This window comes from Lutra lutra, chromosome 8 (genome assembly GCF_902655055.1).
Source record: "Lutra lutra chromosome 8, mLutLut1.2, whole genome shotgun sequence".
In the NCBI taxonomy this organism is placed as follows: domain Eukaryota; kingdom Metazoa; phylum Chordata; class Mammalia; order Carnivora; family Mustelidae; genus Lutra; species Lutra lutra.
In genome coordinates, this window is record NC_062285.1 from 85,333,243 (window position 1) to 85,359,226 (window position 25,984).

General features: G+C 38.6%; 1 protein-coding gene across 1 annotated transcript in view; it reads left to right on the forward strand.

Moving 5' to 3' along the window:
- SLC15A5 (solute carrier family 15 member 5) overlaps positions 1 to 16,940 on the forward strand; it is an 80,954-nt gene extending 64,014 nt beyond the window's left edge. Inside the window, exons 8-9 of the mRNA XM_047742436.1 lie at positions 13,737 to 13,845; positions 16,793 to 16,940. Coding sequence (XP_047598392.1) covers positions 13,737 to 13,845; positions 16,793 to 16,940 — 257 coding nt within the window. The remainder of the gene's footprint in view (positions 1 to 13,736; positions 13,846 to 16,792) is intronic.
- Positions 16,941 to 25,984: the final 9,044 nt, after the last annotated feature.

Consider the following 25,984-nt stretch of genomic DNA (forward strand, 5'->3'; position numbering starts at 1 on the left):
TTCTAATGCTTGGCATAGAATAAGGCTTTGCATAACTTTCACTTTGTCTCAGACTCATTCCTTTGATAACAGACCCCAACACTAAGCCGGGACAGCGGCCTGCTACTCCATCGTTTACCTTTAGCTAGGCCATACTCGACTTGCCTATCAACTGGATCAACTGACAGGCCCCTGCTAACTCTCACAGGCAAATCCTGCTCGCTTCCTCAGTCAGAAGTAGATGCAGAATCTTCCGTATGAGGTTATGAATCTCAGATATAACTTATCCTACACCCCCAAACTTTGGCCCCACACAGACCCTTGGAGCTGTACCAAAGCAGAGTTCAAAATACCCTTAGACTATGGAAAACAACTATCCACTGCTATTGGCTCACAAGAAGGAAGAGCAGATTTTTGAGTCAGACAACCCTGAATTCAAATTCAACTCAGCCCTTAACAAGCTGTGAAATCTTGAGCCCATTACTTCTCTGAGTCTCAATATCTCTGTCTCTAAAATTGTGTCACTAAATAACTTAACTTCCAAGATTTCTATAAGGACTAGAGGAAATAGATATAAAGCATCAGGTTAATAAAAGTGCACAGAAATAATGATTTGTATTGTTGTTATTGTAAATTGATTGGGATCTCAACTTTTTCCAAGTGGGCTAGGATTATCATGGATATGATGATCTGCTGTAGCACTCTAATAACTCTTCAGAAAAGAACGTGTTCCATAAATGAGGACATCGGGTATCCTATTCAGCTTTGATTCCAGCTCTGGATTGGGATGAGATGAAATAAAGCAGTACTCTGAGATTCTTCTTGGCCTTATGGACCCATGTCATTAGTGGAGCTTCCTTTGTATTGAAAACATACAACTCTAGATGGAATTAGATATGCATTGGTGCTCACTCTAAGAGTGCCTGGAAATAGTATCGACATTGACACTAGAAGGATGAGTGCTATTTGGCTTGGTGAGCACAGGAGTATTTGTGGCAGAGAGTACCTATACCAAGGCCTGGGGGTAAAGAATTACTAGGCGCATCAGAAGAACTCAAAAATCAGTAACCTGAAAATAATTAGCAAATGGGAGGAAATCGCATGAAGTCAGGTTGAGGAATTAGGTGCAAAATTATGCAGGACCTTGGGCTTATAGGAATTTTTTAAAACTTGAATGCAATATGAAATCATAAAAGCACCAGGCAAGTGACATGATCTATTTGTTTTGAGATCATTGTGAATGCAGTATAATTTAGAAGGGGGAAAGAATGGTTTGGGAGAAGCATACGATTGAACTAACCCCAGCAAGTCTAGAGGAGGGATGAACTAGGGAAGAAATAGGGAGATGGAGAGAAATGAATGGATATAAGCTTGATGTTAGAGGTAGAATCACTAGTGCCTAGTGGAGTCAAGAGGTGGTAGGATACAGGAGAGAGGAATGGTATCAAGGAAGCATCCAGATTCTGCCAAGGGCAACAGGATGGACAAAAATTTCATTTACTAAATGGAGAACACTAGAAGACAAACAGATTGGGAAATTTATCACCTGTTCATTTTTTAACATATTAATTTTAACATACCTGTGAGACATCCAAATAGAAATATCCAGAGCTCCATAAAAAGATCTGCCTTAAATACACAAATATGAGAGTCCTTGGCACAAAAATAGCATTGGAACCCGTAGAAGTGAATTAAATTACCTAGCGTAAATATTGAGAATGAGAGCAAAAAGGAGTCCAGTACTTAGATCTGAAAAGCCCCATATTAGAGTTTAGTTGGAGGAGGAATGGCCTGCCGAAGAAAGAAAAGTAGCAGCCAGAGAAGTATGCATGTATATGCATATATTTATCTACTGAAGATAAAGGAGAGGATTGTTTCAAATAGGAAATGATAAACCAGGTAAAATCCTACTGTGAGATCAAGTAAAATGAAGAATGGAAAATATCTATAGATTTAGCAACAGTATGATCACTGAAAACTTTACCAAGAGTCATTTCAGTGGTGAGAAGGGAATGAAAACCAGTTTGGAGTGGGGTGAAGAACATTTAGGAAGTGAGTAAAAAAAGGTTACCACCTTTAAACAACTTTTTAAAGGAACTTGGCAATGAAGAAGATTTAAGAGATAAAGTGGGGGCTAGATGGGAATGTGGGTAGGTTTGCCGGACTTAGCAGATACAAGTATAGGACACCCAGTTACATTTGAATTTCAGGTAAACAATGAATACTTTTTTTGGTACAAGCATGTCCCATGCAATATTGTGAACATAGTTTACACCAAAAAATTATTTGTAAAATGTTTAAGACACGGTTACCCTAAAAAATAATTCATTGTTTTTCTGAAGTTCAAATTTAATGGTGAGTCCTGTATTTTATCTGGGAGGTTAGGTGGGAGTTCGAGATACTTTTTTATTTCAAGAGATACTTGAGCATATTTTTTTAATATATATTTTTAAAGTTTTAAAATTTTTTTTATAAGCATATAATGTATTATTAGCCCCAGTGAATACAGGTCTGTGAATCGTCAGGTTTACACACTTCACAGCACTCACCATAGCACATACCCTCCCCAGTGTCCATAATCCCACCATCCTCTCCCTACCCCCCTACCCCCCGGCAACCCTCAGTTTGTTTTGTGAGATTAAGAGTCTCTTATGGTTTGTCTCCCTCCCGATCCCATCTTGTTTCATTTATTCTTCTCCTACACCCTTAACCCCCCATGTTGCATCTCCACTTCCTCATATCAGGGAGATCATATGATAGTTGTCTTTCTCCGATTGACTTATTTCGCTAAGCATAATACGCTCTGGTTCCATCCATGTTGTCGCAAATGGCAAGATTTCATTTAATATATTTTTTTATTTTTTTATTGTATTATGTTAGTCGCCATACAGTACTTGAGTATATTTAACTGAGGAAAACATCTGGTGATGGAGAAGCTAAAAATGTAAGAGAAAGAAACGGAGATTAACATCTTACCAGAGGGTGGATCCCTCTTTCCGGCATTCACACAGAAGAGAGGATGGGGAAGATGGGGGTCCCGGAGAAGCAGAGGTGTGGTTCTAGTCTTGGAAAGATGCTGGCCCCTACCTTTCAAGACTCCTGGGTTTCTTTATGAAGTGGGCAGCCAGCCATTCGTGAGAGCAAAAAGGGGTTCGGATGAAAATGAGGAATAGAAAGAGCAGAGAGCTAAGAACGTGTTATCACACCAGCAAGAAAAGAGGATTTATTTATTTTTTTTAAAGATTTTATTTATTTATTTGACAGAGAGAGATCACAAGTAGGCAGAGAGGCAGGCAGAGAGAGAGAGAGGGAAGCAGGCTCTCTGCTCAGCAGGGAGCCCGATGCGGGACTCGATCCCAGGACCCTGAGATCATGACCTGAGCCGAAGGCAGTGGCTTAACCCACTGAGCCACCCAGGCGCCCAAGAAAAGAGGATTTAGAAGAGAAGCATTAAGATTGCCCGCAGTGTTGAAGGCCCAGTTGATGCTGGTAATCACGAAGAGTGATACCAAATGACCAAAAGCATGATTTTGTCCAGTGGTATTCATTCAGATGTCCAATGCAGTTATGAAGCTGTCTGGTAGATTTTTAAATGGCCTAAAGACCCCAGAACAGGAAGAAAAGCACAAAATCTACTCTTGAATTAAAAGAACGTGAAGTGAATCTTATATGCGATTTCCCTCCAAATATGCAAAAGAGGGGGATGGATCTCTTCAAATTCTGAAATAAACAAGTCTATGTCATTAGCTGACTGAAGTTACAAATTAGAGAACACACTGTACAAATAAGCAGATATTGGGCAAAATTAGTTCCTTCTGTATCCATGGTGTTATTTAAACTCACCATTTTACTATTTTAAATAGCTCCACTTTGAGGTTGACTTATAAATTCAGTTCACAAATCCATATTGGGTTCCTACTATGTGCCAGCCCTGGCCAGATAGTGAATTAATAATACCAAGGCTGATGTTTAATTAACAAGAAGAACCTTATAGAAATATTTGACACTCAAATTAATATCAGATATATTCATTTGACTAATGCTATTACAATTACAGTTCATAGCTAATGGCATTATCGGGCTATTATCACAAAGCATTACCTCTCTTCTAAAACTCATTTCCATGATAATTCATTGAAATCATCATGAGAACACACTATCTTGATGGGTTTTTACCTCCCAACGCTCTTCAAGAGAATGAACTCACCCTTATAAGAAAGCCTGTTATCCCAAATATCACCCATGCTCATTCTTTCTGCAGTTCAGGTGAACAATGCACAGCGATTTCTCCACAGTTTTGAAAGACACAGTGTCCCTTCCTGGATACAGCCACCTAACTTCATTTTTATCCACAATTCCCAGGAAGTACAAATGCAAATTAAAGTCTCCACGCAGACTTGTTATGAGAGCAAGGTATCAAGCTGTGCAGATTTGGGGCCCAACTTCAGTTCAACCATTCAATCAACAAATAATTATTCTGTCTCCTTTGCATGACTCCAGGCAAACAGCTCAGCCTCTCTGTGCCTCTGTTTCCTCGTCTGTAAATTGAGGGTAATCATAATTTGGGTACTTATTAGACGAATACGAAAAAGTGGTAGAAAAGCCAAAGTTAGCATATAGTTGTTAGATATCATTTCCTTCAGGTATCATGAAAATTAATGTGTTTTAAAAATTAACTCAGGTAGGAGAGCTATGAATCTCAAATGAAGCATTTAAATCAGGTTACTGAAAGGAAGAAGGAAAGAAATTAACATTTATTAAGTGTCAGTTATATGCAGACCTTGCTGTATGTATTTTGCAAACATATTATTTCATTAAATCTTCACAACAATTCTTTGGGGGTGGATGTTTGTAGCCTCATCATGCATAAGAGGAAAATGAACGGAGAAAGTTATGTAAGTTGCCCTAATCTTACAGCAGGGGTGGATTCCTGATTCCCAAGCTCCTTTTGCTACACCAGAATTTATTTCCCATGGCACAGAAGCACGTCCATCCTGGAGAATGGCTGTTACACGTTTTTAATTACATACTTCTTCGCACATAGGAAGTGAGGGATAGAGTAAGGTATAAAACCCATTTCCGTTCTGTCTCAACAACTTTGGACGTTTGCTAGATCCCCAGCATTTCAAAAAATAACTGAAAGAGGAAAAAAAAAAGATCTAACAAAGTCTGAGGGGGAAATAATGGCTCACTGTGCCCAACAATCGTTTGAAGAGATTCCAAAAGGCACATTTTAATATTTTCAAAGTTCCATTACATTCAAAATAAAACAGTGTTAGTAAAAAGGGGAACTACTGAAACTTCCTCCGAAAAGACATAGCAGAAATACGCCTCCAATCAAAAGCAATATGCCGTAGCCCTTCAAATAATGCATGTATATTTGAGATATTTGGTAAATCTAGGGTTTCAGTAGGGAAATATAGGGACGTATCATGGAAGTGTGAGAATCTTAGGTTTCAGAATAGACTGTTTATTGTTACTTGGGATGTTGTGATTTCCAAAATGATATCTTAGGACAGTTATAGAAACAGCACCTGACTTCTGAACTGGAGCATCAAGGTTGCTATTCAATACCACAGCTGCTGAAAAAGAGTAGGTTGTGATAGAAGACTACCCTTTTCCATTGTTTTATCAAAAACCGAACGTAATTTAGGGAAGTCAGCTTTTCCAAAAGTATGCTTGATGAAATGGTTTTCAAAGATTATTTTTCGCTGTAAAGGTAATATGATGAAATAAATCCAAACTTTAAAGGAGCAGGGGAAAAGACCAGTAAGAGGATGAAAATGACTGCTTGGGTAAATTCTTTCCCAATATATATTTTTTTAATTTGTGTGCATGTGTGCATGGGTATTAAATTTATAGAGATTTTAAATGAAATTGGGGTCTGAATAAACTCTGCTGAATGCTCAATAAAATAATTATATCAAGTTCCCACTTTTTTTCCCCTTACAAGTATTGTGAGCATATTTCCATGTTACTTCAAATTCACACACACAAAAAATCCCTCATTTTTTTCCCCCTAGAATCCTGGAAATGGGATTACTCATTCAAGAAGGATAAACCTTTTTTTTTAAAGATTTTATTTATTTATTGGACAGGGAGAGAGAGCACAAGTAGGCAGAGAGGCAGGCAGAGAAAGAGGGGGAAGCAGGCTCCCTGCTGAGCAGAGAACCCAAGGCAGGGCTCAACCCCAGGACCCTGGGATTATGACCTGAGCTGAAGACGGGAGGCTCAACCCATTGAGCCACCCAGGCACCCAAAGAATAAACATTTTTTTAAAAAGATTTTATTCATTCATTTGACAGAGAGAGAGATCACAAGTAGGCAGAGGCAGGCAGAGAAAGACGGGGAAGCAGGCTCCCCGCCAAGCAGAGAGCTCGATGCAGGACTTGATCCCAGGACCCTGAGATCATGACCTGAGCCAAAGGCAGAGGCTTAACCCACTGAGCCACCCAGGCGCCCCTGGATAACATTTTAAAGACTATTGAGAAGTAAAGACAAATTGTTTTCTAAAGGCTGCATCAATTATGCACCACTGCAGTAGAAGAACACTTGTTTCAGTGTGTAAGCTGCAACCCTGAGCATAATCATATTTTGGTTTTTGTTAATATGATTGGGAAAAATTATATTGCATTACTACTTTAACTTATATTTTTCAAAAATGGAAAATTGAAATTTTTAATGTTATGAATACTTTGATCTTTTCTCATTCATGGAATGCTTGATCATATTCTTTGCCCATTTTTCTTTTTGGTCTATTTGTCTTTTTTCTTTTTGATTTTTAAACGGTTTTTTTAACTTTAGGGATATTATCATTTAGTCAAATTTATTGCTAATATCTTCCTAGTTTTAACTTAACATTTTAATTTCATACATGAGTTTGTTTTGTGCAAGTTTTGCTGATACATGTGATGAAATCTATCAACATTTTCCATTGTGATTAATATCATTGCATTTATCTGTGGTTGTGGAAATTTCAGTAGTTTCATATTTCAAATATAATATTCTCATCCTTGTGGACTTTATTTCTGGGTTAGGTACACACTTATTTCCTTCAAACAACCAAATTTCACAGCATAACTCGATTTTTTTGTGTGAAAAATTAGTTAATCCATAAGTACTCCACAGCCATAGGATAATCAGAATGAAACTAATCAGTAATATATACTTTAATATATTCTTAGTTCTTAGGAGATTCTTGGGCTGTTTCAGGGTTACCTTTCACGTGCCTCTTGATTTATGATATATATTACATATCAACTATTGCTAATCATACCTCACCTTATGGTTAGTCTTCATTTGTAAAAATTTTATTTCCTAGGGTGTATATTTCCAGATGGATTTTAGAATCATTTTATCAGTTTCCCCCAAATCTTGTTTTTATTTTAAAAAAATACGTAAAACTTGTTCGTTAACTTAAAAAAATAAAACTTTTATAATCTTTTGTGTTTCACCTACGTATATAACACAATTTTTTCTTTATTCAATGTTAAATAATTCAGTTCAGTAAGATTTTCTTTTTTTCATCTATATCCTGAACATTTCTTGTTGGACTTACTATAAGCATTTTATGCTCTGCTTCTTTTTGCTGTTATGAACCGACTCCTTGTCCCTCATTACAACTCGCTGACATAATCACTAATATATAGGGGGATTATTAATATTTATGTCTGTGCCTTGCATTCAACTTCTTAAATTTTCTTAGTAAATGTATGAGAGTATTTTAGCTTATCTTAAGTTTACAACAAAATTATCTAATCTTAATTATAATTTCTTCAAATCATTTTTTCCAATATTAACTCTTATGTTTTGCGTCTTTACCAGGACATAGAACTTCAGAGTAATGTCAGTACCAGAAGACAAGTCACATTTTATCCTGTTCATAATCTTCATTTGAATCTCTTTTATTTTTTATTAAGCATATTTGTAGGTTTATCAAGATAATAGTGAAGCGTGTTCTTTATCAATGTACTCTTAATCCCCTTTACCGACTTCACCCATCCACCCACCCCACCTCTGGTAACCACCAGTTTGTTCTTTATGATTAAGAGTCTGTTTTTTAGTTTGTCTCTCTTTTTCCTTATTTATTCATTTGTTTTGTTTCTTAAATTCCGCATATGAGTGAAATCATATGCTATTTGTCTTTGACTGACTTATTTCACTTAGGATTATACTTTCTAGCTCATTGCAAATGGCAAGATTTCATTCTTTTTTATGGCTGAAAAATGTTCATATATATATGTATATAATGTACACACACACACACACACACACCCATCTACTTTACCCATTCATCTATTGGTGGACACTTGGGTTGCTTCCATGGTTTAGCTATTGCAAATAATGCTGTTATAAATGTGGGGCACATGTATCCCTTTGAATTAATTTTTTCTGGTTTTGTTTGTTTGTTTGTTTGGTAAATACCCGGTAGTATGATTACTGGATTGCAGGGTAGTTTTTATATTTAGTCATCTTCAAAAGAAGAGTTTTATCGAGAGACAGTATTTACCAGTGAAGAATGTATGTGGATTCCCTTAGTCTCTGTCCCTTTCCCAATTTTTAATAAAGTCTTCTGTGAAAGTACACCTATTAAAGCCCCAAGTTACTCTCAGGAGCAGACTGCTGGGCTGGAATGAGAATTTTACACCATTTTCTGGTTGTCCAACCATCTGATCAAATGATGTGATTGTAAACTGGTCTCAAGCATACATGACTCTTAGGTGTTCCCTAAAAATCACATTCATGTGTAATGTGTTTCTTGGGGAGCTATGCTACATGAATGCAGTGTGCCTTGCTGGTCATGCTCCCACTACTTCCTGTCTTACGGTTTAATGGGGGTACTAGAAGCAGAGGTACTTGGCGTTGAGTACTGATTAGAATGGAATATGGAAATGCTACTTCTCCTTCCCAAAGCAGTAACTATGCATTAGAACAACAGCAGCTACCAGTATTCTGTTTAGAACTGACCTTGATTTCTGTGTAGGGGTATGTTCTGATCACCTCCTATTCACCAGCTTGGTGTGGGAAAGAGATCCTCAATCTAAATGGGCTAAGATGGCTGGCTGAAAATATGACACCTGATGCTGGGCGATAGACTGACAGCAGTTTATTAGTCATATTATACTCATAGCCCAGGGCAGGAGAATGTGCCATGCAGGGCCAGATGAGGCTGCACTTGGGAGTAGAGTAAATGAGGATCTGCAGAGGGCAGGCTTGGTAGGAACAAAGCAGTGAGGCAGCTCCTGGGTCCTGCAGGAGGATGTGATTGCTTGAATGACATTGAAGGCTGGTAGGGAGGCAAAAGCTTTAGGGCTAGGACCAGTACCAGGCACCTGGTCTGACTAACAGGGGATCTAGCCTTGCGGGGGACGGGGGGACTTCCCACCAGGTGGGGAGGGCATCTGAAAGAGCAGAGAAGTATGTGCTTAGGACTTTGGGGTCCTGTGAGGCTCCAAGACATGAGGGCAGCACATGAAATTTGGGGCCTCACAATGCAAGACATAATAAGGGACAAGGATAAAGTATATTCTCTTTCATACTAGCAACTTTGTGTTGTTTATGGCAACATGATTCTATTAGCATCAGTGGGGGCTTTAGCAGTGCTGTTGTAACAAGATGAGGGTTCTACTGAGCCATGCCTCTACTTATCTCTCTTGCCTTTGCTCTTTAATCGGTAAAATACAAGAACTAGTCTAGATAATTCCATAGTCCTATTGTCTTTAATATGGCCATGATAATTTAAAGTAAGTAGAAACATTTCACTTAGTATGTATAAGGCCTAATACTCCAGAGTAATTATCTTTTTGCATGTCTGCCCTACCAACCTATGAGCTCTTTTTTCTTAAGCAACTTGGAATGCTCATCTCCTGGTACATGACAACTTCTTAGCAAATGATTTTCAGATGAACAATAGATCTAACTGAACAAAAAATATTTGGGGAACTTCTGAGTCTTGCAAAGTATTTTGTGAATGTTCTATTACTCAGTGGCCAAACACTCATTACTAAGTAGGCTGGATATACTATTAAAGTACTCAATGAGGGTTCACCAAGGCACTTCCTGTCCTCCACTGTTGAGGCATGCATGCTTTCTTGGGTTTATAACCTTCCTACCCACCCAAGCTAAGATCTGGGGAAGTTTAGTTTGTTCCATTCTAGACCTTAAGTCTTCTCTTTGTCTCCTTTTGCAAGGATGCCCCAGATTTCAGTCAGCTACTAGAAATGTCTGATGAAAAATGGCACAAATGTGAATTACGACAATAAAAGTTTATAAGCTACTAAAATAAAGTTATAGTACCTAAGAGCTGAGTCAACTGACAATGTTAAATGGAACATTTTACAACCAGTCCTGGGATAATGATTAAAAAAAAAAATGGCACATGAAGAACATGAAGAAATATCTGGTAGGAAATGGGTCCAAGACCAAGCTCAGGCTACAGGATTTTGTATATGCCACTTATAAGGTGTGGTGTGGGTGGTGATAATCTCAAGTTTTGGAGTGCCTCCTCTGTGTCCAACTCTTGACATCTATTATCTCTTTTACTTCTCATAACAGCTCGGTGAGAAAGGCGTTGTCATTTTAGAGAGGAGAAACCGAGGCTGAAATGGTCTGTTTGGGCAAATGCCCCAAAACAAAACTATTAAATAATGGAGACATTATTTGACTTCAAAAGTCTCTCTGCCTCCAAACCCCATGCTCTTTCTTTGTCTCTTCACCCCCAAAGCTATCTCTTTACATAGACTGATAATCTCTATATTAATAAAGCCAATTTTAGGTTTCTGGAACTATCTCTCTGTCCAGCTTGATGCCAGTGTATATTCCAGTCTATGAATTCAGATGATTTTTCTCCTTACCTGAGAGCTCACCTTGTAAATTGGCTACATAGGGAATGTAAACTTATAGCTAAGTAAGGCAAAAATACAGAGCTAGCATGAGGATCAGCATTAGGAAGGAAGCTGAACACTAAAAATGATATTTGAGAAGGACTATAGAATTTGAATAGGTGATATGTCAATCTTTCATTTTATCTTTTAAATACTCCACTCACAAAATGTTTTGTGTTGCTCATAAATTCCCACTACCTTTCCCTAACCTTTCCAACACGACATCCTTCACCCCTCATGCCCATAATTCCAACTCCCGGCACTTCTCATTTGTACCCACCAGAGCACCCCTAGTGACAGTTCCAAGCACATGGTCATGGGCAGGGCAAGCTGGTACCATATCCAGATAGGCTGGTATGTGCTGTAATTGCACAATTTTTTTTTTAGAAATATTATGTTTTACCTTAAAGATCTTACAAAATTTATATTCTTCTCCCTCATCTAACTTTGTTATAATATAAAGATAGACTTTTCAATTACTTATTATGGACCAAAATTCATGCTCCAAGAAAAATTAATGTCATGTTAATTCTGAGGATTCACATACTCTGTGCAAACTCCTCTTAGTCTAGCCAGAGAAACACAGTGATAAGATGGTCTAATCACATCACATGCAAAGTGCTGATGTGAAATGAAAAGGACAGAAATAAGATTGGGATATTAATTCAAGAGAAATAAGGAAATAGGACTGTTTGAATAAGCTTAGCAAGGTGGTTTAGTTCTTCCTGAAAATATGTGTGATGTCATCTCACCTTACCTTGACTTCTACCCCAACTCCCCTCATTCAAGTACAATCAAATGTGTAGTTTCTAAACACACGTGCACACCCACCCACCCAGACACACACACACACACACACACACACACATAGAGGCTACATAGGCCCAGACACAGAGGGAAACATTGTATGAAACTACTCCTGTCAAAGGAAGGCATTATGTCAATATAGCAATAACACTATACATTTCTATTGTAATGGAACACAAATGAATAAAATGGAGAAGTAGAACTTACTGCATAGATTTCAGCTCAACACCACATTTCAGTTATAGGTCCAAGACACAAGCTAATTTTCATGGTTGGTCCAAAATAATAGTCATTGTTAAAGGACAGAAGAGAAACAGCTTTAAATGGGAAGTGGCACCAGGAATCACAGCTGTCATACTTATGTACTTGCTGACTATCAACCCCGAACAGAGCATTTAATTCAAATTTCATTTAAAAGTATGCACTGTCAAGGGAAAGGGCAAGAACCATTTTCTAGTTCAGGAAGCAACTCACAACACATGTACCAAAGATAGCACTGGAGATCAAGTCTTTTGGCACATAGACTGATTGCTCTAGGCCCACACCCCTCTTCACAACCCACTGTAGGAGCTGCTCCTACAAAAAGCAAGAAAATGCCAAAGCTTTGGCATCTGACTGCTCAAAGATTAAATCCTGTATTCATAATGCCTAATTTTTTTGGTAAATATTGTGCCCATTCAGAACTGCAATTGACTATAAGTTCTCTCCGTGAAGATAGATTTGGCCTTTTGAACAATCTTTTTTTAAAATTTTAAAATTCTTTTATAAATATATAATGTATTTTTATCCCCAGGGGTACAGGTCTGTGAATCACCAGGTTTACACACCATAGCACATACCCTCCCCAATGTCCATAACCCCACCACCCTCTCCCAAACCTCCCAACCCCCAGCAACCCTCAGTTTGTTTTTTGAGATTAAGAGTCTCTTATGGTTTGTCTCCCTCCTGATCCCATCTTGTTTCATTTATTCCTTTCTTACCCCTAAAGCCCCCCACGTTGCCTCTCCACTTCCTCAAATCAGGGAGATCATATGATAGTTGTCTTTCTCTGATTGACTTATTTCGCTCAGCATGATACCCTGTAGTTGAACAATCTATTTAACATTATGTGATACTATATACCTGTATTTGTTAATACTAAGATCCCCTTGTTTTAAAAGTACTGCATAAAAATAAGTGTTGCATATAAAATACATTATCTCATATTATGTATTAAATAGTAATACAAACTCACTGAAGGAAAATTGAGAGTGTGTAGAAATAGAGATGATACATAAAAGTATGGATCTGGATATGGAAAGGGAGAAAGAATTATAGCAAAGATCCAAAGCAAAAGTCAAAACTTAGCAGCAAAGTAAAAGCAATTACCTTGAATCCTAAATAGTTTCATATATACTCATCTAATGGTTTTGTATAGAGCAGTTTGACATCATAAGAAAATGGCATTATCTTATTTAGAAGTATTAATTTGAAGGCATTACTTATCAGGTCAAAAAAAACCCTTCATGTCAACCAGAGATTGCAAGTAATTTGACCAACAGGGTCTGTGATGTTACAATAAGGTGAAACTGGATTTACCTAAGTTGCCAAAATAATGTAACATCTGGAATCTATATGTACTATGTCACTAACCTTATAATTAGAATCTGCAACAGACTGTCTGCCTGTGGCAAAAAGTTTTCATTCATTCAGTTTATATTTACTGACCGATTCTTATGTGTCAGGCACTGTTCTAGATACTAGATCAATAAGGATGAGTAAGATACACATGTTCTGTTCTGGTAAATTAGCATAATCAGGGTTACTTTTATAGCTCAGTTCTTCTGAACTTATATTGTGTTATGCAGATTCAGGTTTTGTGACCTTCAAAATATTTGGGGTGCTTTGCTTGTCATTTTACTGTTAATTAGAGAATTAAATGAATTTTAACAATGAGTTTCAGATGAGCTTTTTTGCTTTGTAGATATTACTGAAGCGAATAAATCTCTATGAATAGTGGAATGATAAAACATTCACAGAAACTTATAACTCTGCAGTTGAATAACAATTACATTTTGTTCCAAACAGGCAATTGGTTTCCAAACACATTAAACAAAGGCAATTTAGAAAGCTTCTTCTTCTTTTTGGCATCATTAACGTTGTTGAACGTCCTGGGATTTTGGAGTGTCTCACAAAGGTAAGTGTGTGGTAAGACGAGCAATTTCTGAGCCCATGAAATATTGATCTGGGAACCATCACCGAGCCAACAGGAATCCTGTATGCCATGACTGGACAAATTAGCATATTAGAGAAATTTAACAGATTATGCAGAGCAAGAAATTTCAATTTAGGCTTCACTTTCGCCATTGATCCTTATAATATAATAGTGTTTTACTCGATTCTAAAACATGTTCTGAAGGAAGATATTTTTTCTCCACTGTATAGTACCACTTCAGAATTAGAAATAACCATATTGATAATAAGAATGAATGAGTCATTATCATTAAAAGCAAATATCATTAAACAAATAGCTAGGAATCTAATGATGCTTAAGATCTGGATTCCATTCAGGCCTTTAAATCAGCAGTGACCATTTCAAGGTCAATAACAAACTGCAAAATCATTTAGTCAGTCACCTGAGACCATTCAGTGGCTTAATAGGTATCATCTACTATCCATCCACCGCCAGCCCACCTCTCTCTCATTGACATATTCTTGGATAGCTGTGTACTTTTGAGCAAATTATCTAACCTCTCTGAGTCTCCGTTTTTATACTTGTGAAATAAAATCAAGAATACCAGCATCTTGTGGGCTTTAAGGGTATGAATTTTGGTAAAGGGCTGAGCACCATGTCTACCACATTGTGGAAACGACAGAGATCTTTATTTTTCTCACTTTCCTCCATTCACTTATCTATTTAGTCATATTTTATCCAATCATTTTCACTTCTTCGTTGCCTATTCATTGAATAAAACTCTGTTGGAACGCTGGTCATGTGATGGCCACTGCAATAAACTAGAAGCACACAAAGTCAGTAAGTCTATAAATGTGTATATATGCTCTTGCTTTCATGGAGCTTATGGTACAGTATAAGAGAGAGGCACTTAAATCTCACGCAAGGTGGAACTAATGACAAAAAGCAAAAGTCTGAATTTTTAAATTTCTTACTTTCCAAAGTATAGAAGTTATCGAATTAACCCCTCACCATGTATAGTTTCTCTCTATCTCGTTCTTGGATTGAAAACTAAAGCAGAATATCAGGGAGTCTTGCAGAAAAATCCAACAGGAATGTCCTCAGCTTTGTAGCAAAACAGAGTCATCAGTGAAAACGGAAGGTGAAGGCAACTCATCTTTGCCCTCCATCCGTTGCCTCCAAACACGGAAGTGGTGCCCATCTGCTAAGTCTCATAAACCTGCAGTTTCTCAACTTTTACTTTTTCTCCCACTGTAAGATTGGACCCTTGTCTTTTCATAAAGTAATTTAAAAGGCAATCTTTCAAGTTATCCCAGGTGAATCCAATTCTACAACTTAGCTGTACAAACATGAGCAAGGTATTTAACTTTGCTAAGCCCATTTCTTCATTTGTAAAATGAAATAAGAAGAACAGTAATTATGCCATAAAGTTGTTGTGAGGATGAGAAAATGCTCAAAAATGTTAGCTACAGTAATAACAATAACAATAACAGTAATAACAAACAACACTCGTTCTTTGCCTTATGCCCCCTTTCTTCCTCCTTTTTAAATTTTTCTAGACTCATGAAGAGGTGTGGCCAAGATGACCAGGATTATGGGCTGAATTCATGGACGAAATAGCACTAGACCCAGAATCTATTAGCTCAGGGATTTACTCATTCATTCATTCATTCATTCAACCAATATACTAAGCATTGTTCCAGGCACTAGAAAATATAGAACTGACGAAAGCAGTTCAGTCCAGTCTACATGGAGCTAATACCTAGTGCTCAAAGTTAAATTATTTAAGTGAGATTCTTTCTCTGTGATTATCGAACATGTGATTTACTATAAAGAAGTGAAAGATGGTGGAATGGGGTGCAGAGAAGGAGGCAAGAACAAAATTGTACAAAGCACCAAATATTGGAGGAACCAAAGAGGAGAAGGAACTAAGTGATATAGAAATAAATCAGATTCCTAGCATATCTTCTCTAGTTTCCTACGCTTTCTCCTCCTTTTTCTGTATACTTTTAAGGGAAGGGGGAAAAAAGAGAGAGGATAAAACAAAGCAAGAAGGGAGGAAATTAGTTTTCCAAGTGTTGAGCACTTCTGTATCTTGGGCAGCATGCAAAACAAATAACATTTAATCTCCACCTACGTCGCTGCTACCTAAACCCTATTACTTTACTTTATAAATAAGAAAACCAAAGTGAGAATCTAGGTAAGTAAACTAAGTTCACACACCTAGGATTCAAAACCAAATGTGTTTGTTTATAAACACTTTCTTGTATAGCATGCTATTTCTAAGTGTCTTAGAGGAGCACTGATTCCAAACCTAGGCTCTGCAGACTACTATTCATATAAACCCCAGGGAAGTTATGTAACCTCTTAGAACTTTAGTTTCCCTATCTGTGAAATGGGGATAATTTCATCCTTCCAGGGTTATAATGAGAATTCATTAAGTTAGAGTGAAGATAGAGCCCTAGCCTGGTGCCTGGCCCTTAGAAGACACTCAGGAAAACCAGGTGTTCCTTGGGTCAGGAGTAAAGGGCACACATTCTAGAAAGTTATGCATGGATTTCTTCTTTGATAATGGTGCTTTCCATATAGCTTCAACACCGAATTTACAAATCCCCCATGCACCTGATGAGCCCTTCCTGAGTCCTGGCCTCCACAACGCTATCAAGTCGATTGGGTTTCAGACTTTCCAGTTTGTCTTTGTCACACTCGTTGCAGGTTGTAAATGAGCGCCATCTAGAGGTCTTTATGAGACACCTTAACAGGTCCTAAAACTCCTTTTGTCATTTTATAAAGACTGTTCCTGGTGAGCAGTGCTCTTAAAAAATCATCACTGTTGTGCCAGTATCTATGGGCCCATAATAAAAGGTAGACAAGCACAGGAAGAAAGCAAATGATTTATCAAGTCATCTACATCTGGTCCTAAAAAAAGCTTTCTTTCTTTCTTTTTTAGGTATTGTAATCTAAATCATTTTAATGCCCAGAACATCAGTGGAAGTAATCTTGAAGAAACACTTCTCCTCCGTGAAAAGTCCCTGAAATTTTATGGCAGTACGCGGGAATTTTCTTCAAGTATCCATCTTTGGGAGACAGCCCTATGAAACTATATTTGACTCCACCCGTTTTATGAGCAAAGTAGTCATTATTTTCTTCAGCTGAACATCTTATGCTTTTTAGTTTAAGAACTAATATGTATGGGAGGGACTTCATGAATAGTATCTGTGTACTTTATAAAGACTAATTATGACTCCTCTAGTAAACTGTTGTGCCTTTTGCATTAACACATTATACATTACAGTTAATTTCAAAGTCTGTGATTACTCCATGACAACAAAATGACAGTTTCGTGTGCATTACAATATTTTACAATTTTTTGCAATAATGGTTCAGCCACTAAGAGCCATAGAAATGATATTTGTTAGTTTTAATGTGCTAATATAATAAAAATAATTGTATGTTAACATTGTTTCTTTCTATACGTTTATTGAGCACTTATTACACGCCAAGCTTTGTATCATATACTATGTCTGACTAAATAATAAATCTATATGTCATTATACTGTATTTGATCTTGATGTCACACTATCAAGATATGAAGTAAGGATATTTTCTCTGAGTTGAAAAGCAATGTTAACTAAAATAGAGGTCCTTAACAAAGAATAGTCACATACTGAATAAGTTATAAAATAAAGGTAAATGATAGAATGATTGAAGGAAAAAGGAAAACTGGAGAAGGTGAAATGAGTGTTGAGAAGGTAAGTGATAAATCAAATAGAGAAGATTAAAGCAATTCCCTAGTCTAGGGATGTCTGGGTGGCTCAGTGGTTAAGCAGCTGCCTTCAGCTCAGGTCATGATCCCAGAGTCCTAGGATTGAGACCCACGTCAGGCTCCCTGCTCGGTGGGGAGTCTGCTTCTCCTCTGCTCGCTGCTCTGCCTTCTTGTGTGTGCACACACACACTCTCTTTCTGCGTCAAATAAATAGATACGAAATCTTAAAAAAAAAAAAAATTCTCTAACCCAATTCCCATCTTTTGGTCTTCAGTGCTACCAATTCAGACCCATTCACAAAATCGTCTTCCAAAAGAGGTTCTTCCTATATAAACAAAGAAATGTGGAAACTCACAAAAAAATAATGAATGGGGGCACCTGGGTGGCTCAGTTGGTTAAGTGTCCAACTCTTGGTCTTGACTCAGGTCACGGTCTTGAGGTCATGAGATTGAGCTCCGCATCTGGCTCCAAAGTAAGTGTGGAGTCTGCTTAAGATTCTCTCTTCTTGGGGCACCTGGGTGGTTTAGTGGGTTAAACCTCTGCCTTCAGCTCAGGTCATGATCCCAGGGTTCTGGGATCGAGCCCCGAATTGGACTCTCCGCTCAGCGGGGAGCCTGCTTCCTCCTCTCTCTCTGCCTGCCTCTCTGCCTACTTGCGATCTCTGTCTGTCAAAAAAAAAAAAAAAAAAAAAAAAAGATTCTCTCTTCTTCTCTCTTGGTCCCTCCCCAACTCCCTTCTCTCTTTAAAAAACCAAAATAAAATACATAGTAATAATAAACTAATATAAAATAAAACTCATGCCCCAGTCCTTTGTAGCAGTGCTTGTCAAAGTTTGGTTGAGAGTCACCTGCTTTAGGCAAATTTTCTGGTCCCTCCCAAAGACTGCTTTCACCCAACTCTTTTCCCAGGAACCAGTGGTTTTAACAAACACACCCAAATCATTCTTGTGTTCCCTAAAGTAGAAGCACCACTGCTTTCTAGGACAGTTCATAGTCGATAGGATAGGTGGGTTTATCAGCTGATTGCAAATGGTTCTGCAGTTACGCACCTCCCTTGTGTATACCGAAAATATTTTAGATCTGTAGGATAAAAGATTTATTCAGCTTGATTAGATATGATATGCATTTTTAATTGCAAAAGAGCAGCTGTAAAGCACCAGGTGTTTCTCTTACTCAAACAATTTTTTTGTTTGCTTGTTTGTTTGGTGGACAAATAAAGAGACTAGCTCGTGCACACATGAATTCTTGCCCTGTAACTGTCCCAAATCTTTCTTAATTTTTGTGTTTGTTCTATGGCAAAATAGTGAGGCCAGCCCCTGGATATGTCTTAGAGGTTTTCTCTGCTGCAAAAAAAAAAAGGTTAAATGCCACGTTTGCAATTTGGGTTTAATGAACATCCAAAATATCAAGAAACCTTTAAACACTTCACCTTAGTACAAGCAAGGAGCTCTGGCAGTCTCTCTCACCACTAGAATAAGGGTCTGTTTTATTTTGTTGCGTGTGCGGTTTTTTTTTTTTTTATTTGCCTTCATCTCCCTAATTTCTACATCATAATAGAAAAAAAGTGCTCATTATGCTTTCACTCATCCTTAGAGATAAAAAGAGATCTACAGAATTGTAAAGTTGACCCAAAGCAAACACCAAAAGAGCTTAGAATTCTCACATCGGGGTTGACACTTGTGATTAGCTAAATTGCAGTAACTACACATGCCTCCATTCGGAACAGGACGCATTCACACTGCAGTTTCTTCTCTAGAGCCTAGCAACATTATCATTGAGCACCTGGAATAGTTTAGGCATTAAGTGTAATTGGTTTTGCTTTACATAAATCTGTAGCTTTGTAAATAAGCGAAGCATTTCAGCTTCTATATAACACCAATTAACTTAAAGGGATGTGTTGTTTGCAGAAGCCTGCTGGGTCTGTACTGTATTTCTCGGGTAATATGCTCCGTGGCGGGCAAAGTTCTGTGTCCCTGCAGTGTTCCATTGACTCCCAGTCACTTGGTGCCAAGGGTCTGTACCCAGACACTCATTTGCTCCATTTTTCAGTTGTGAAAGATCGGGAAAATGAAGTCTTCCCTAAGAAGCACTTTCTGTGCTCTATTTTTGTCCATGATCGAGACCTGAAAGACAAGGTATTTGAAAATGTTTTCTGTGACCCGCAGAGCACGGATCTGACCCCATCTGATTCTGTCCACAACTGACAGTGACATCTCTTTCCTCTTCCTTTTTTTCAAGTAACACTTCAATCCAAGGCAGCCAAATGTCACTGCATTGAGCCAGTATACAAAATTAAGAAAACCATAATCTTAGTACATGAATTTGCTAGTGAAGATGTTTCCATCAGAATGACTTTTTTTTTAATAGTACTAAAAAATATGCTCTTGCAAGCAGTAAATTTCCCCAAGCTCCTTGTATATTTTCCCCTTGTTATCTCTTAACTCAACTTAATCCCTTATCTCTCCTATCCCCTCAGGTAATCTTGGTTTATAGCATTCATTCCACCCTGGCAAACCTCTAATTCTCTTGGTTTCTGAAATTGTTTTCTCAACTATCAGAGAAACAGTATCACGCAAAAACAGCTCATGATTCCAAAAAGTTTCCTATTAATACGGTGTGATTCACAAACGGAAGAGAGAGAGCATCACCCCTTCTGAGCACCGTCAGGATTCCTTGTCTTGTGGAAACAGAGCATCCAGCGTGCGTTCCCTGAACCAGTCCGGCAGTGGGCGGGTACCATCTCCACAGCAAGAGAAGCCCGAGTACAATTACCAGTTACAGGCTTACAAGAAAAGCCCTCAAAGAGAATCACCAGCCAAGTGATGACAGCATGCAGGTGCTGCTGAAAGGCAGGTCTGCCTATAGAGAACAGGGAAGCTAAAGGAACCACGAATAGTAACGGCTCACATCTCTGTCCCCCTTTACAGTTTACAGGTTTCTGTCACACATATCATCACATTTGATCAGCACCACCCCTCTGGGAGGTAGGCACATTTTGGCATGCCCGTTTGGTAAATGAGGTATTGCTACTCTGAGACATCAAGTGATTTATCAAGATTCACAGAGAGAGTAGATGTCACAGACAGAACGTGACCTTGGTCTTTCTGTCTCTAAAGTGCCAGAAACTTCTACAAACAGCACTCACAGTGTCCCCAACACTGGCTCATCCCCAACCACTCAGGCAATTCTCCCTCTACGTCATCCAAAAGGAAATAAGAAGGAGGGGGAATATTGTGGCAGGCTTAGAGACCCCGACAAAATGGTTAACAAAAAAAACAAGGATCTTTCTAACATCTCTTCTCTCTCACTCAGCTTTTGTGGAGCTGTGCACTGTCCTCATGTGGACCTTAGGTTGTAAGAAGCACCCCACTGAGAAGAGCCACCCAGAGTGACTGAGGTGGGAGTGGGGAATCTTGGGCTCAAAACATCTTTCCCTTCTCCTTTCAGCAAGATGCTCCCGAGTGCTACAGTCAATTCCAAACTGCCTCGGAAAACAACAATTTGAGAAAAACAAATTTACCCCCTATGATATTAATAATTGTGAAGACTCCTATAGTACTTGCTCAGTGTAAGACACTGTTTTAAGTGAACAGTCTGGTATGTTAGCTCCTTTAATCATCACAATAACCCTATGAGCTAAGTACAATGGTTAATCCATTTTACAGATAAAAAATATGAAGCCCAGAGAAAGGTAATGACTTTCCAAAGATTACACAGGCACTATGGGCAGAGCAAAAGTTTAGGCCTGGGGAGTCTGGCTACAACATCCAGGGTCTAGCCCTCTCTATATACTGCCTCTCAGTAAGCTGTTCTCTACAGCAGATTGTTATATAATTTCGGGGGGTTCCAGGGAAGCCAATACCTTGGCCCAACGAATTCTAATCTTTTTCTGTCCCAACCTATAAGAATATGACTTCTTCCATAAATAATGACTAGACTGACTCTCAACAAGCAATTCAACACCCCTCAGTTGTGCCTCGCATCCTTCCCTTCTGTGAATAATTACTGTCTCCTGCTTAAAGCCAAAGGCATGACTCTAAGGGCAGAATTTCAGGCTCTGTGGCAGTGAATGGGTACAACTAGCCAATAACTATTGTATGGCTACTTTCCCAATGGTCCTTAAATCACAATGTAAGCCACCTGTTCCTCACATAAAGCACTCATTGCTAGGTCAAGATGGGAGTCTGAGGTCAACTAGGCTCTCCACTTCCTTAGCATCTCTGCAGACATTTCCTGGGATTCCTCCAGGCCTGTTATCCAGTACGTGTGTAATTGTCAAAGGTTATCAAGGATAGTGATGGTAAAACTCAATTCTCTGTCTTTCTCTGCCTATCCCTCTTTTTCTCTCTCATTCTCTCTTTCTCTGTCTCTTTCTGCCGCCTCTCCCCACCCCCGGCTGAGTGTCCCATTAAGATTGTCTACAGTAGAATGGATGCTATTTGACAGCCAAGATCACTTCCCCAGGTGATACCCTGTCACCAGTCCACTCGGAGACCTTACTAACTATTAAATAATAATAGCGCCCAAACCCTAATCTATCATCCATCTTAGACAGGCTTGAATCATTTTATTGGCTGGGAATCGGTTGTTTCTTTAGCCTGCGAAACCACAAGTGATCAAATCTTTTATAAATACAGTAATGAGTCTATGACAAGCGTCTATTTCCATGGTAGCAGCAAGTAAGGAGCACATTTACTGACATTTATGCAAAGAGCAAGGCGGTCGTCCTACCAGAGATAAAAGATGGAGAAAAAAACAAAATCGATGAGAGAGAGAAATTTGGCAAAAATCAGAAGGAAGTCACCATCACATCGAAGATACTACCAAGAAAGTGCACACGTCATTATCGTGGGCAGTTTTCATTCCCCCAAGGCAATCTCTTGAAGCAGAGCGAGAGAACGGAAAGGGTATGTGAAATTTTAAAATAAGAGAAAGAGCTCTCTTTCGGAAATGCCAGAGAGAAAGCATGGGCTTCAAAAGCGAGAGCAGTGAGAGGCCATCTGGAAACTCATTTCCCATTTCGGCATAATGGCTTGTGCATAGTAGGTGCCTTGGTTCATCTGAATTGATTATCACCCCTGTGAGAATGCCAGAATGCTTTGCATCTTTTTCCCAAGCCTCTCTTACATGAGTTAAAGCTCTCTGACCAGTTTCCACGGTGTCTCCAGAAATGCAAACTTTTGTTTCCTGTGCAGCTTGTGCAGCTCTGTCTTATTTCACTGCAGCCAACCGTGCCTGAAAGACAGGAGCAAACAAGATGGACAAGTGTGGCAGTGAATGAACCATTTTACTGCAATTAGAAGTTCACGGAGAATAAATTATCCTCTAGTTCAAGCTGTCCAGCAGTAATCCTCATTAATAATAACACTTCAACAACAGTCTGCTTCCCACCACGGCAGTGAGTGCTACAAACTTCAGCATTACTCTTGAAGCAGGAGTCACATCCCAGACGGCTAGCCCAGATCGCCATATGCAGCACACAAGAGAAGGCTTAAATTACAAAGAAGCTTGAATGCATAACTGTCCATGAAGTTCACTGGCTAGATGAGCAGGTGGAAAAAATCCAAGGGCTTCTCTCCTTCCAGCTTTCTCTTCTAATTCATGCTAAATTGTAAATGATTTTTCACATTAATGAGTAAATCTATCTAAAAGGATGCTTTCCTCTTTTGTGGCTGCATTGAAGACATCTCTTTTAGTACAGTATCCTTTTTTCCTACACACGGCCATAGGCTATAGGGAATACATGGTTCATGAAGGCAGAGATTTTTGTGCAGATATACTTTGTGGAGATATATTAACTCCACATATATATGTACATTCATATATATGATTGATATACATATATATACATCATCTCTCTATATATTGTATCTTGATATCTATATATCTGTATATAGAGAGAGAATATATAGAGAGACTACACACACGCACACGCACACATACACACACACATATGTCTGTGTGTATATATGTATACACACACAGAGAGGGAGAGAGAGATTGAGATCCAGCCCTCAGTGGATGCTAGCTATTGGCTAAGAGCCTCTCTTCCTCTCCATGTGTCCTTCTTCATGTTATCTCTCTACATGGGCTACTTTGGGCTTCTTTGGAGCCTGGTGATTGATATCCTGGAGCAAGTATCCCCCACCCCCAACAGATACACAAACAAAAAGAAAGCCAAGTGTAGACCCTATTGCCTTTTAGGACCCCAGGGTCTACACAGCATCACCTACACTGGTTCGGTTTGTTGAGGATGTCAGCAAGTGATGTCTAGATTTAACAAGAGAAGTACTAGGCTCCATCCCTTGGTGAGAAGTAGCAAGATCCTAGAAATTCATTCTGGGACCAGAATTGTCACTGTGGACATTTTAAGTTTAAAGATGAACAGATATGTGTTAGACACACAAAGGGCAGTGGTAGGAGCATTTCAGGTAACATTAGAAAGTGGCACAAGCAAATTACCAAAGTGTGAAACAGCACAGCCTATTCTGAAAACTACAAGTCATTTGGACTTTTGGCTGGAATAGTTGTTTGACTGGAGTGCAAGACTCAAGGGCAGAATCAGATGACAGATTTGTGATTCAAAAAGAGTACTCAGAACCACTCTGGAAAACAATATGGAGGTTCTTGAAAAAATTGAAAATAGAGCTACCCTACAACCCAGCAATTGCATTACTGGGTATTTACCCTGAAGATACAAATGTAGTGATCCAAAGGGGCACGTGCGCCGAATGTTTATAGCAGCAATGTCAGCAATAGCCAAACTGTGGAAAGAACCTAGATGTCCATCAACAGATGAATGGATAAAGAAGAGGTGGTACATATATACAATGGAATACTATGCAGCCATCTAAAGAAACAAAATCTTGCCATTTGCAACGATGTGGATGGAACTAGAGGGTAATATGCTTAGCGAAATAAGTCAATCAGAGAAAGACAATTATCAAATGATCTCCCTGATATGAAGAATTTGAGAGGTAACGTGGGGGGTTTGTGGGGTAGGGAAGGAAAAAGTGAAACAAGATGGGATCAGGAGGGAGACAAACCATAAGAGACTCTTAATCTCACAAAACAGAGGGATGCTGGGGGAAGGAGAGTAGGGAGACGGTTGTTGGGTTATGGACATTGGGGAGGGTAGGTGCTGTGGTGAGTTCTGTGAAGTATGTAAAGCTGGCTATTCATAGACCTGTACCCCTGAGGCTAATAATGCATTATATGTTAATAAAAAATTAAAAACAAAAACAAAAACAGTGCTCAGTCAGAAATACAGAAGAAAATTGGTGGGAACTAGACAAGAGAGCCCAAATTGGTGACTACCTGTAAGTGAATATTGGTAAAGTAATGAGGTCTGAGGTTATAGTGGCAGTACTGGGCATGGGGAAGAGCAAGAACAGAAGAAATTCAAAGGCAGTATATTGGGAAGAACCCATTTATTGGATTTCTACTGTACATTTAATTATCTCATTGTATTTTTGGCAAAAACTCTATGAACTTGGAATTATTATTGTTCATTTTTGTTACACAAGAAAACTGAGAGACAGGGAAGTAAAGTTACATGCCCATTTTCCTACAACCAGAACTGGGAGTTCTAGAGTCTAAGACTGAAGCCCATACACTTAATTACCACATTTAATACTGACTGGACGTAGTGAAGACAAGAGAAAAGGAGTCCAGGATCATCAACAGGTTTCTGACAAGCAACTAAGTGACTATTAATGCCCCTTAATAAAATAGGGAAATAAAGAGATACAGGAGGATGGAAGAATAGGAAAGAAACATGTTTGTACATAATGAATTTTAGGAGTCCTGTAGAAAATTGAGTGGAGATTTCAGACACCTTGCTGATGATCTACACAAGGCACAATGGATTTTGTTCATGTTAGAAATGAATCAAAGTCATTAATCATTTATACTTTAAAAAGACCTTATGAAGTACCTGGATAATTTTTTATTTCATAAATGAGGAAATCCAGGCTCAAAGAGGTGATCCAACTTACTCATAGAAAAACATCTGGTCAAAGAACATATAATCCAATCAAGAAATGGGCAGAAGACATGAACAGACATTTCTGCAAAGAAGACATCCAGATGGCCAACAGACACATGAAAAAGTGCTCCATATCACTCGGCATCAGGGAAATACAAATCAAAACCACAATGAGATATCACCTCACACCAGTCAGAATGGCTAAAATTAACAAGTCAGGAAATGACAGATGCTGGCGAGGATGCGGAGAAAGGGGAACCCTCCTACACTGTTGGTGGGAATGCAAGCTGGTGCAACCACTCTGGAAAACAGCATGGAGGTTCCTCAAAATGTTGAAAATAGAACTACCCTATGACCCAGCAATTGCACTACTGGGTATTTATCCTAAAG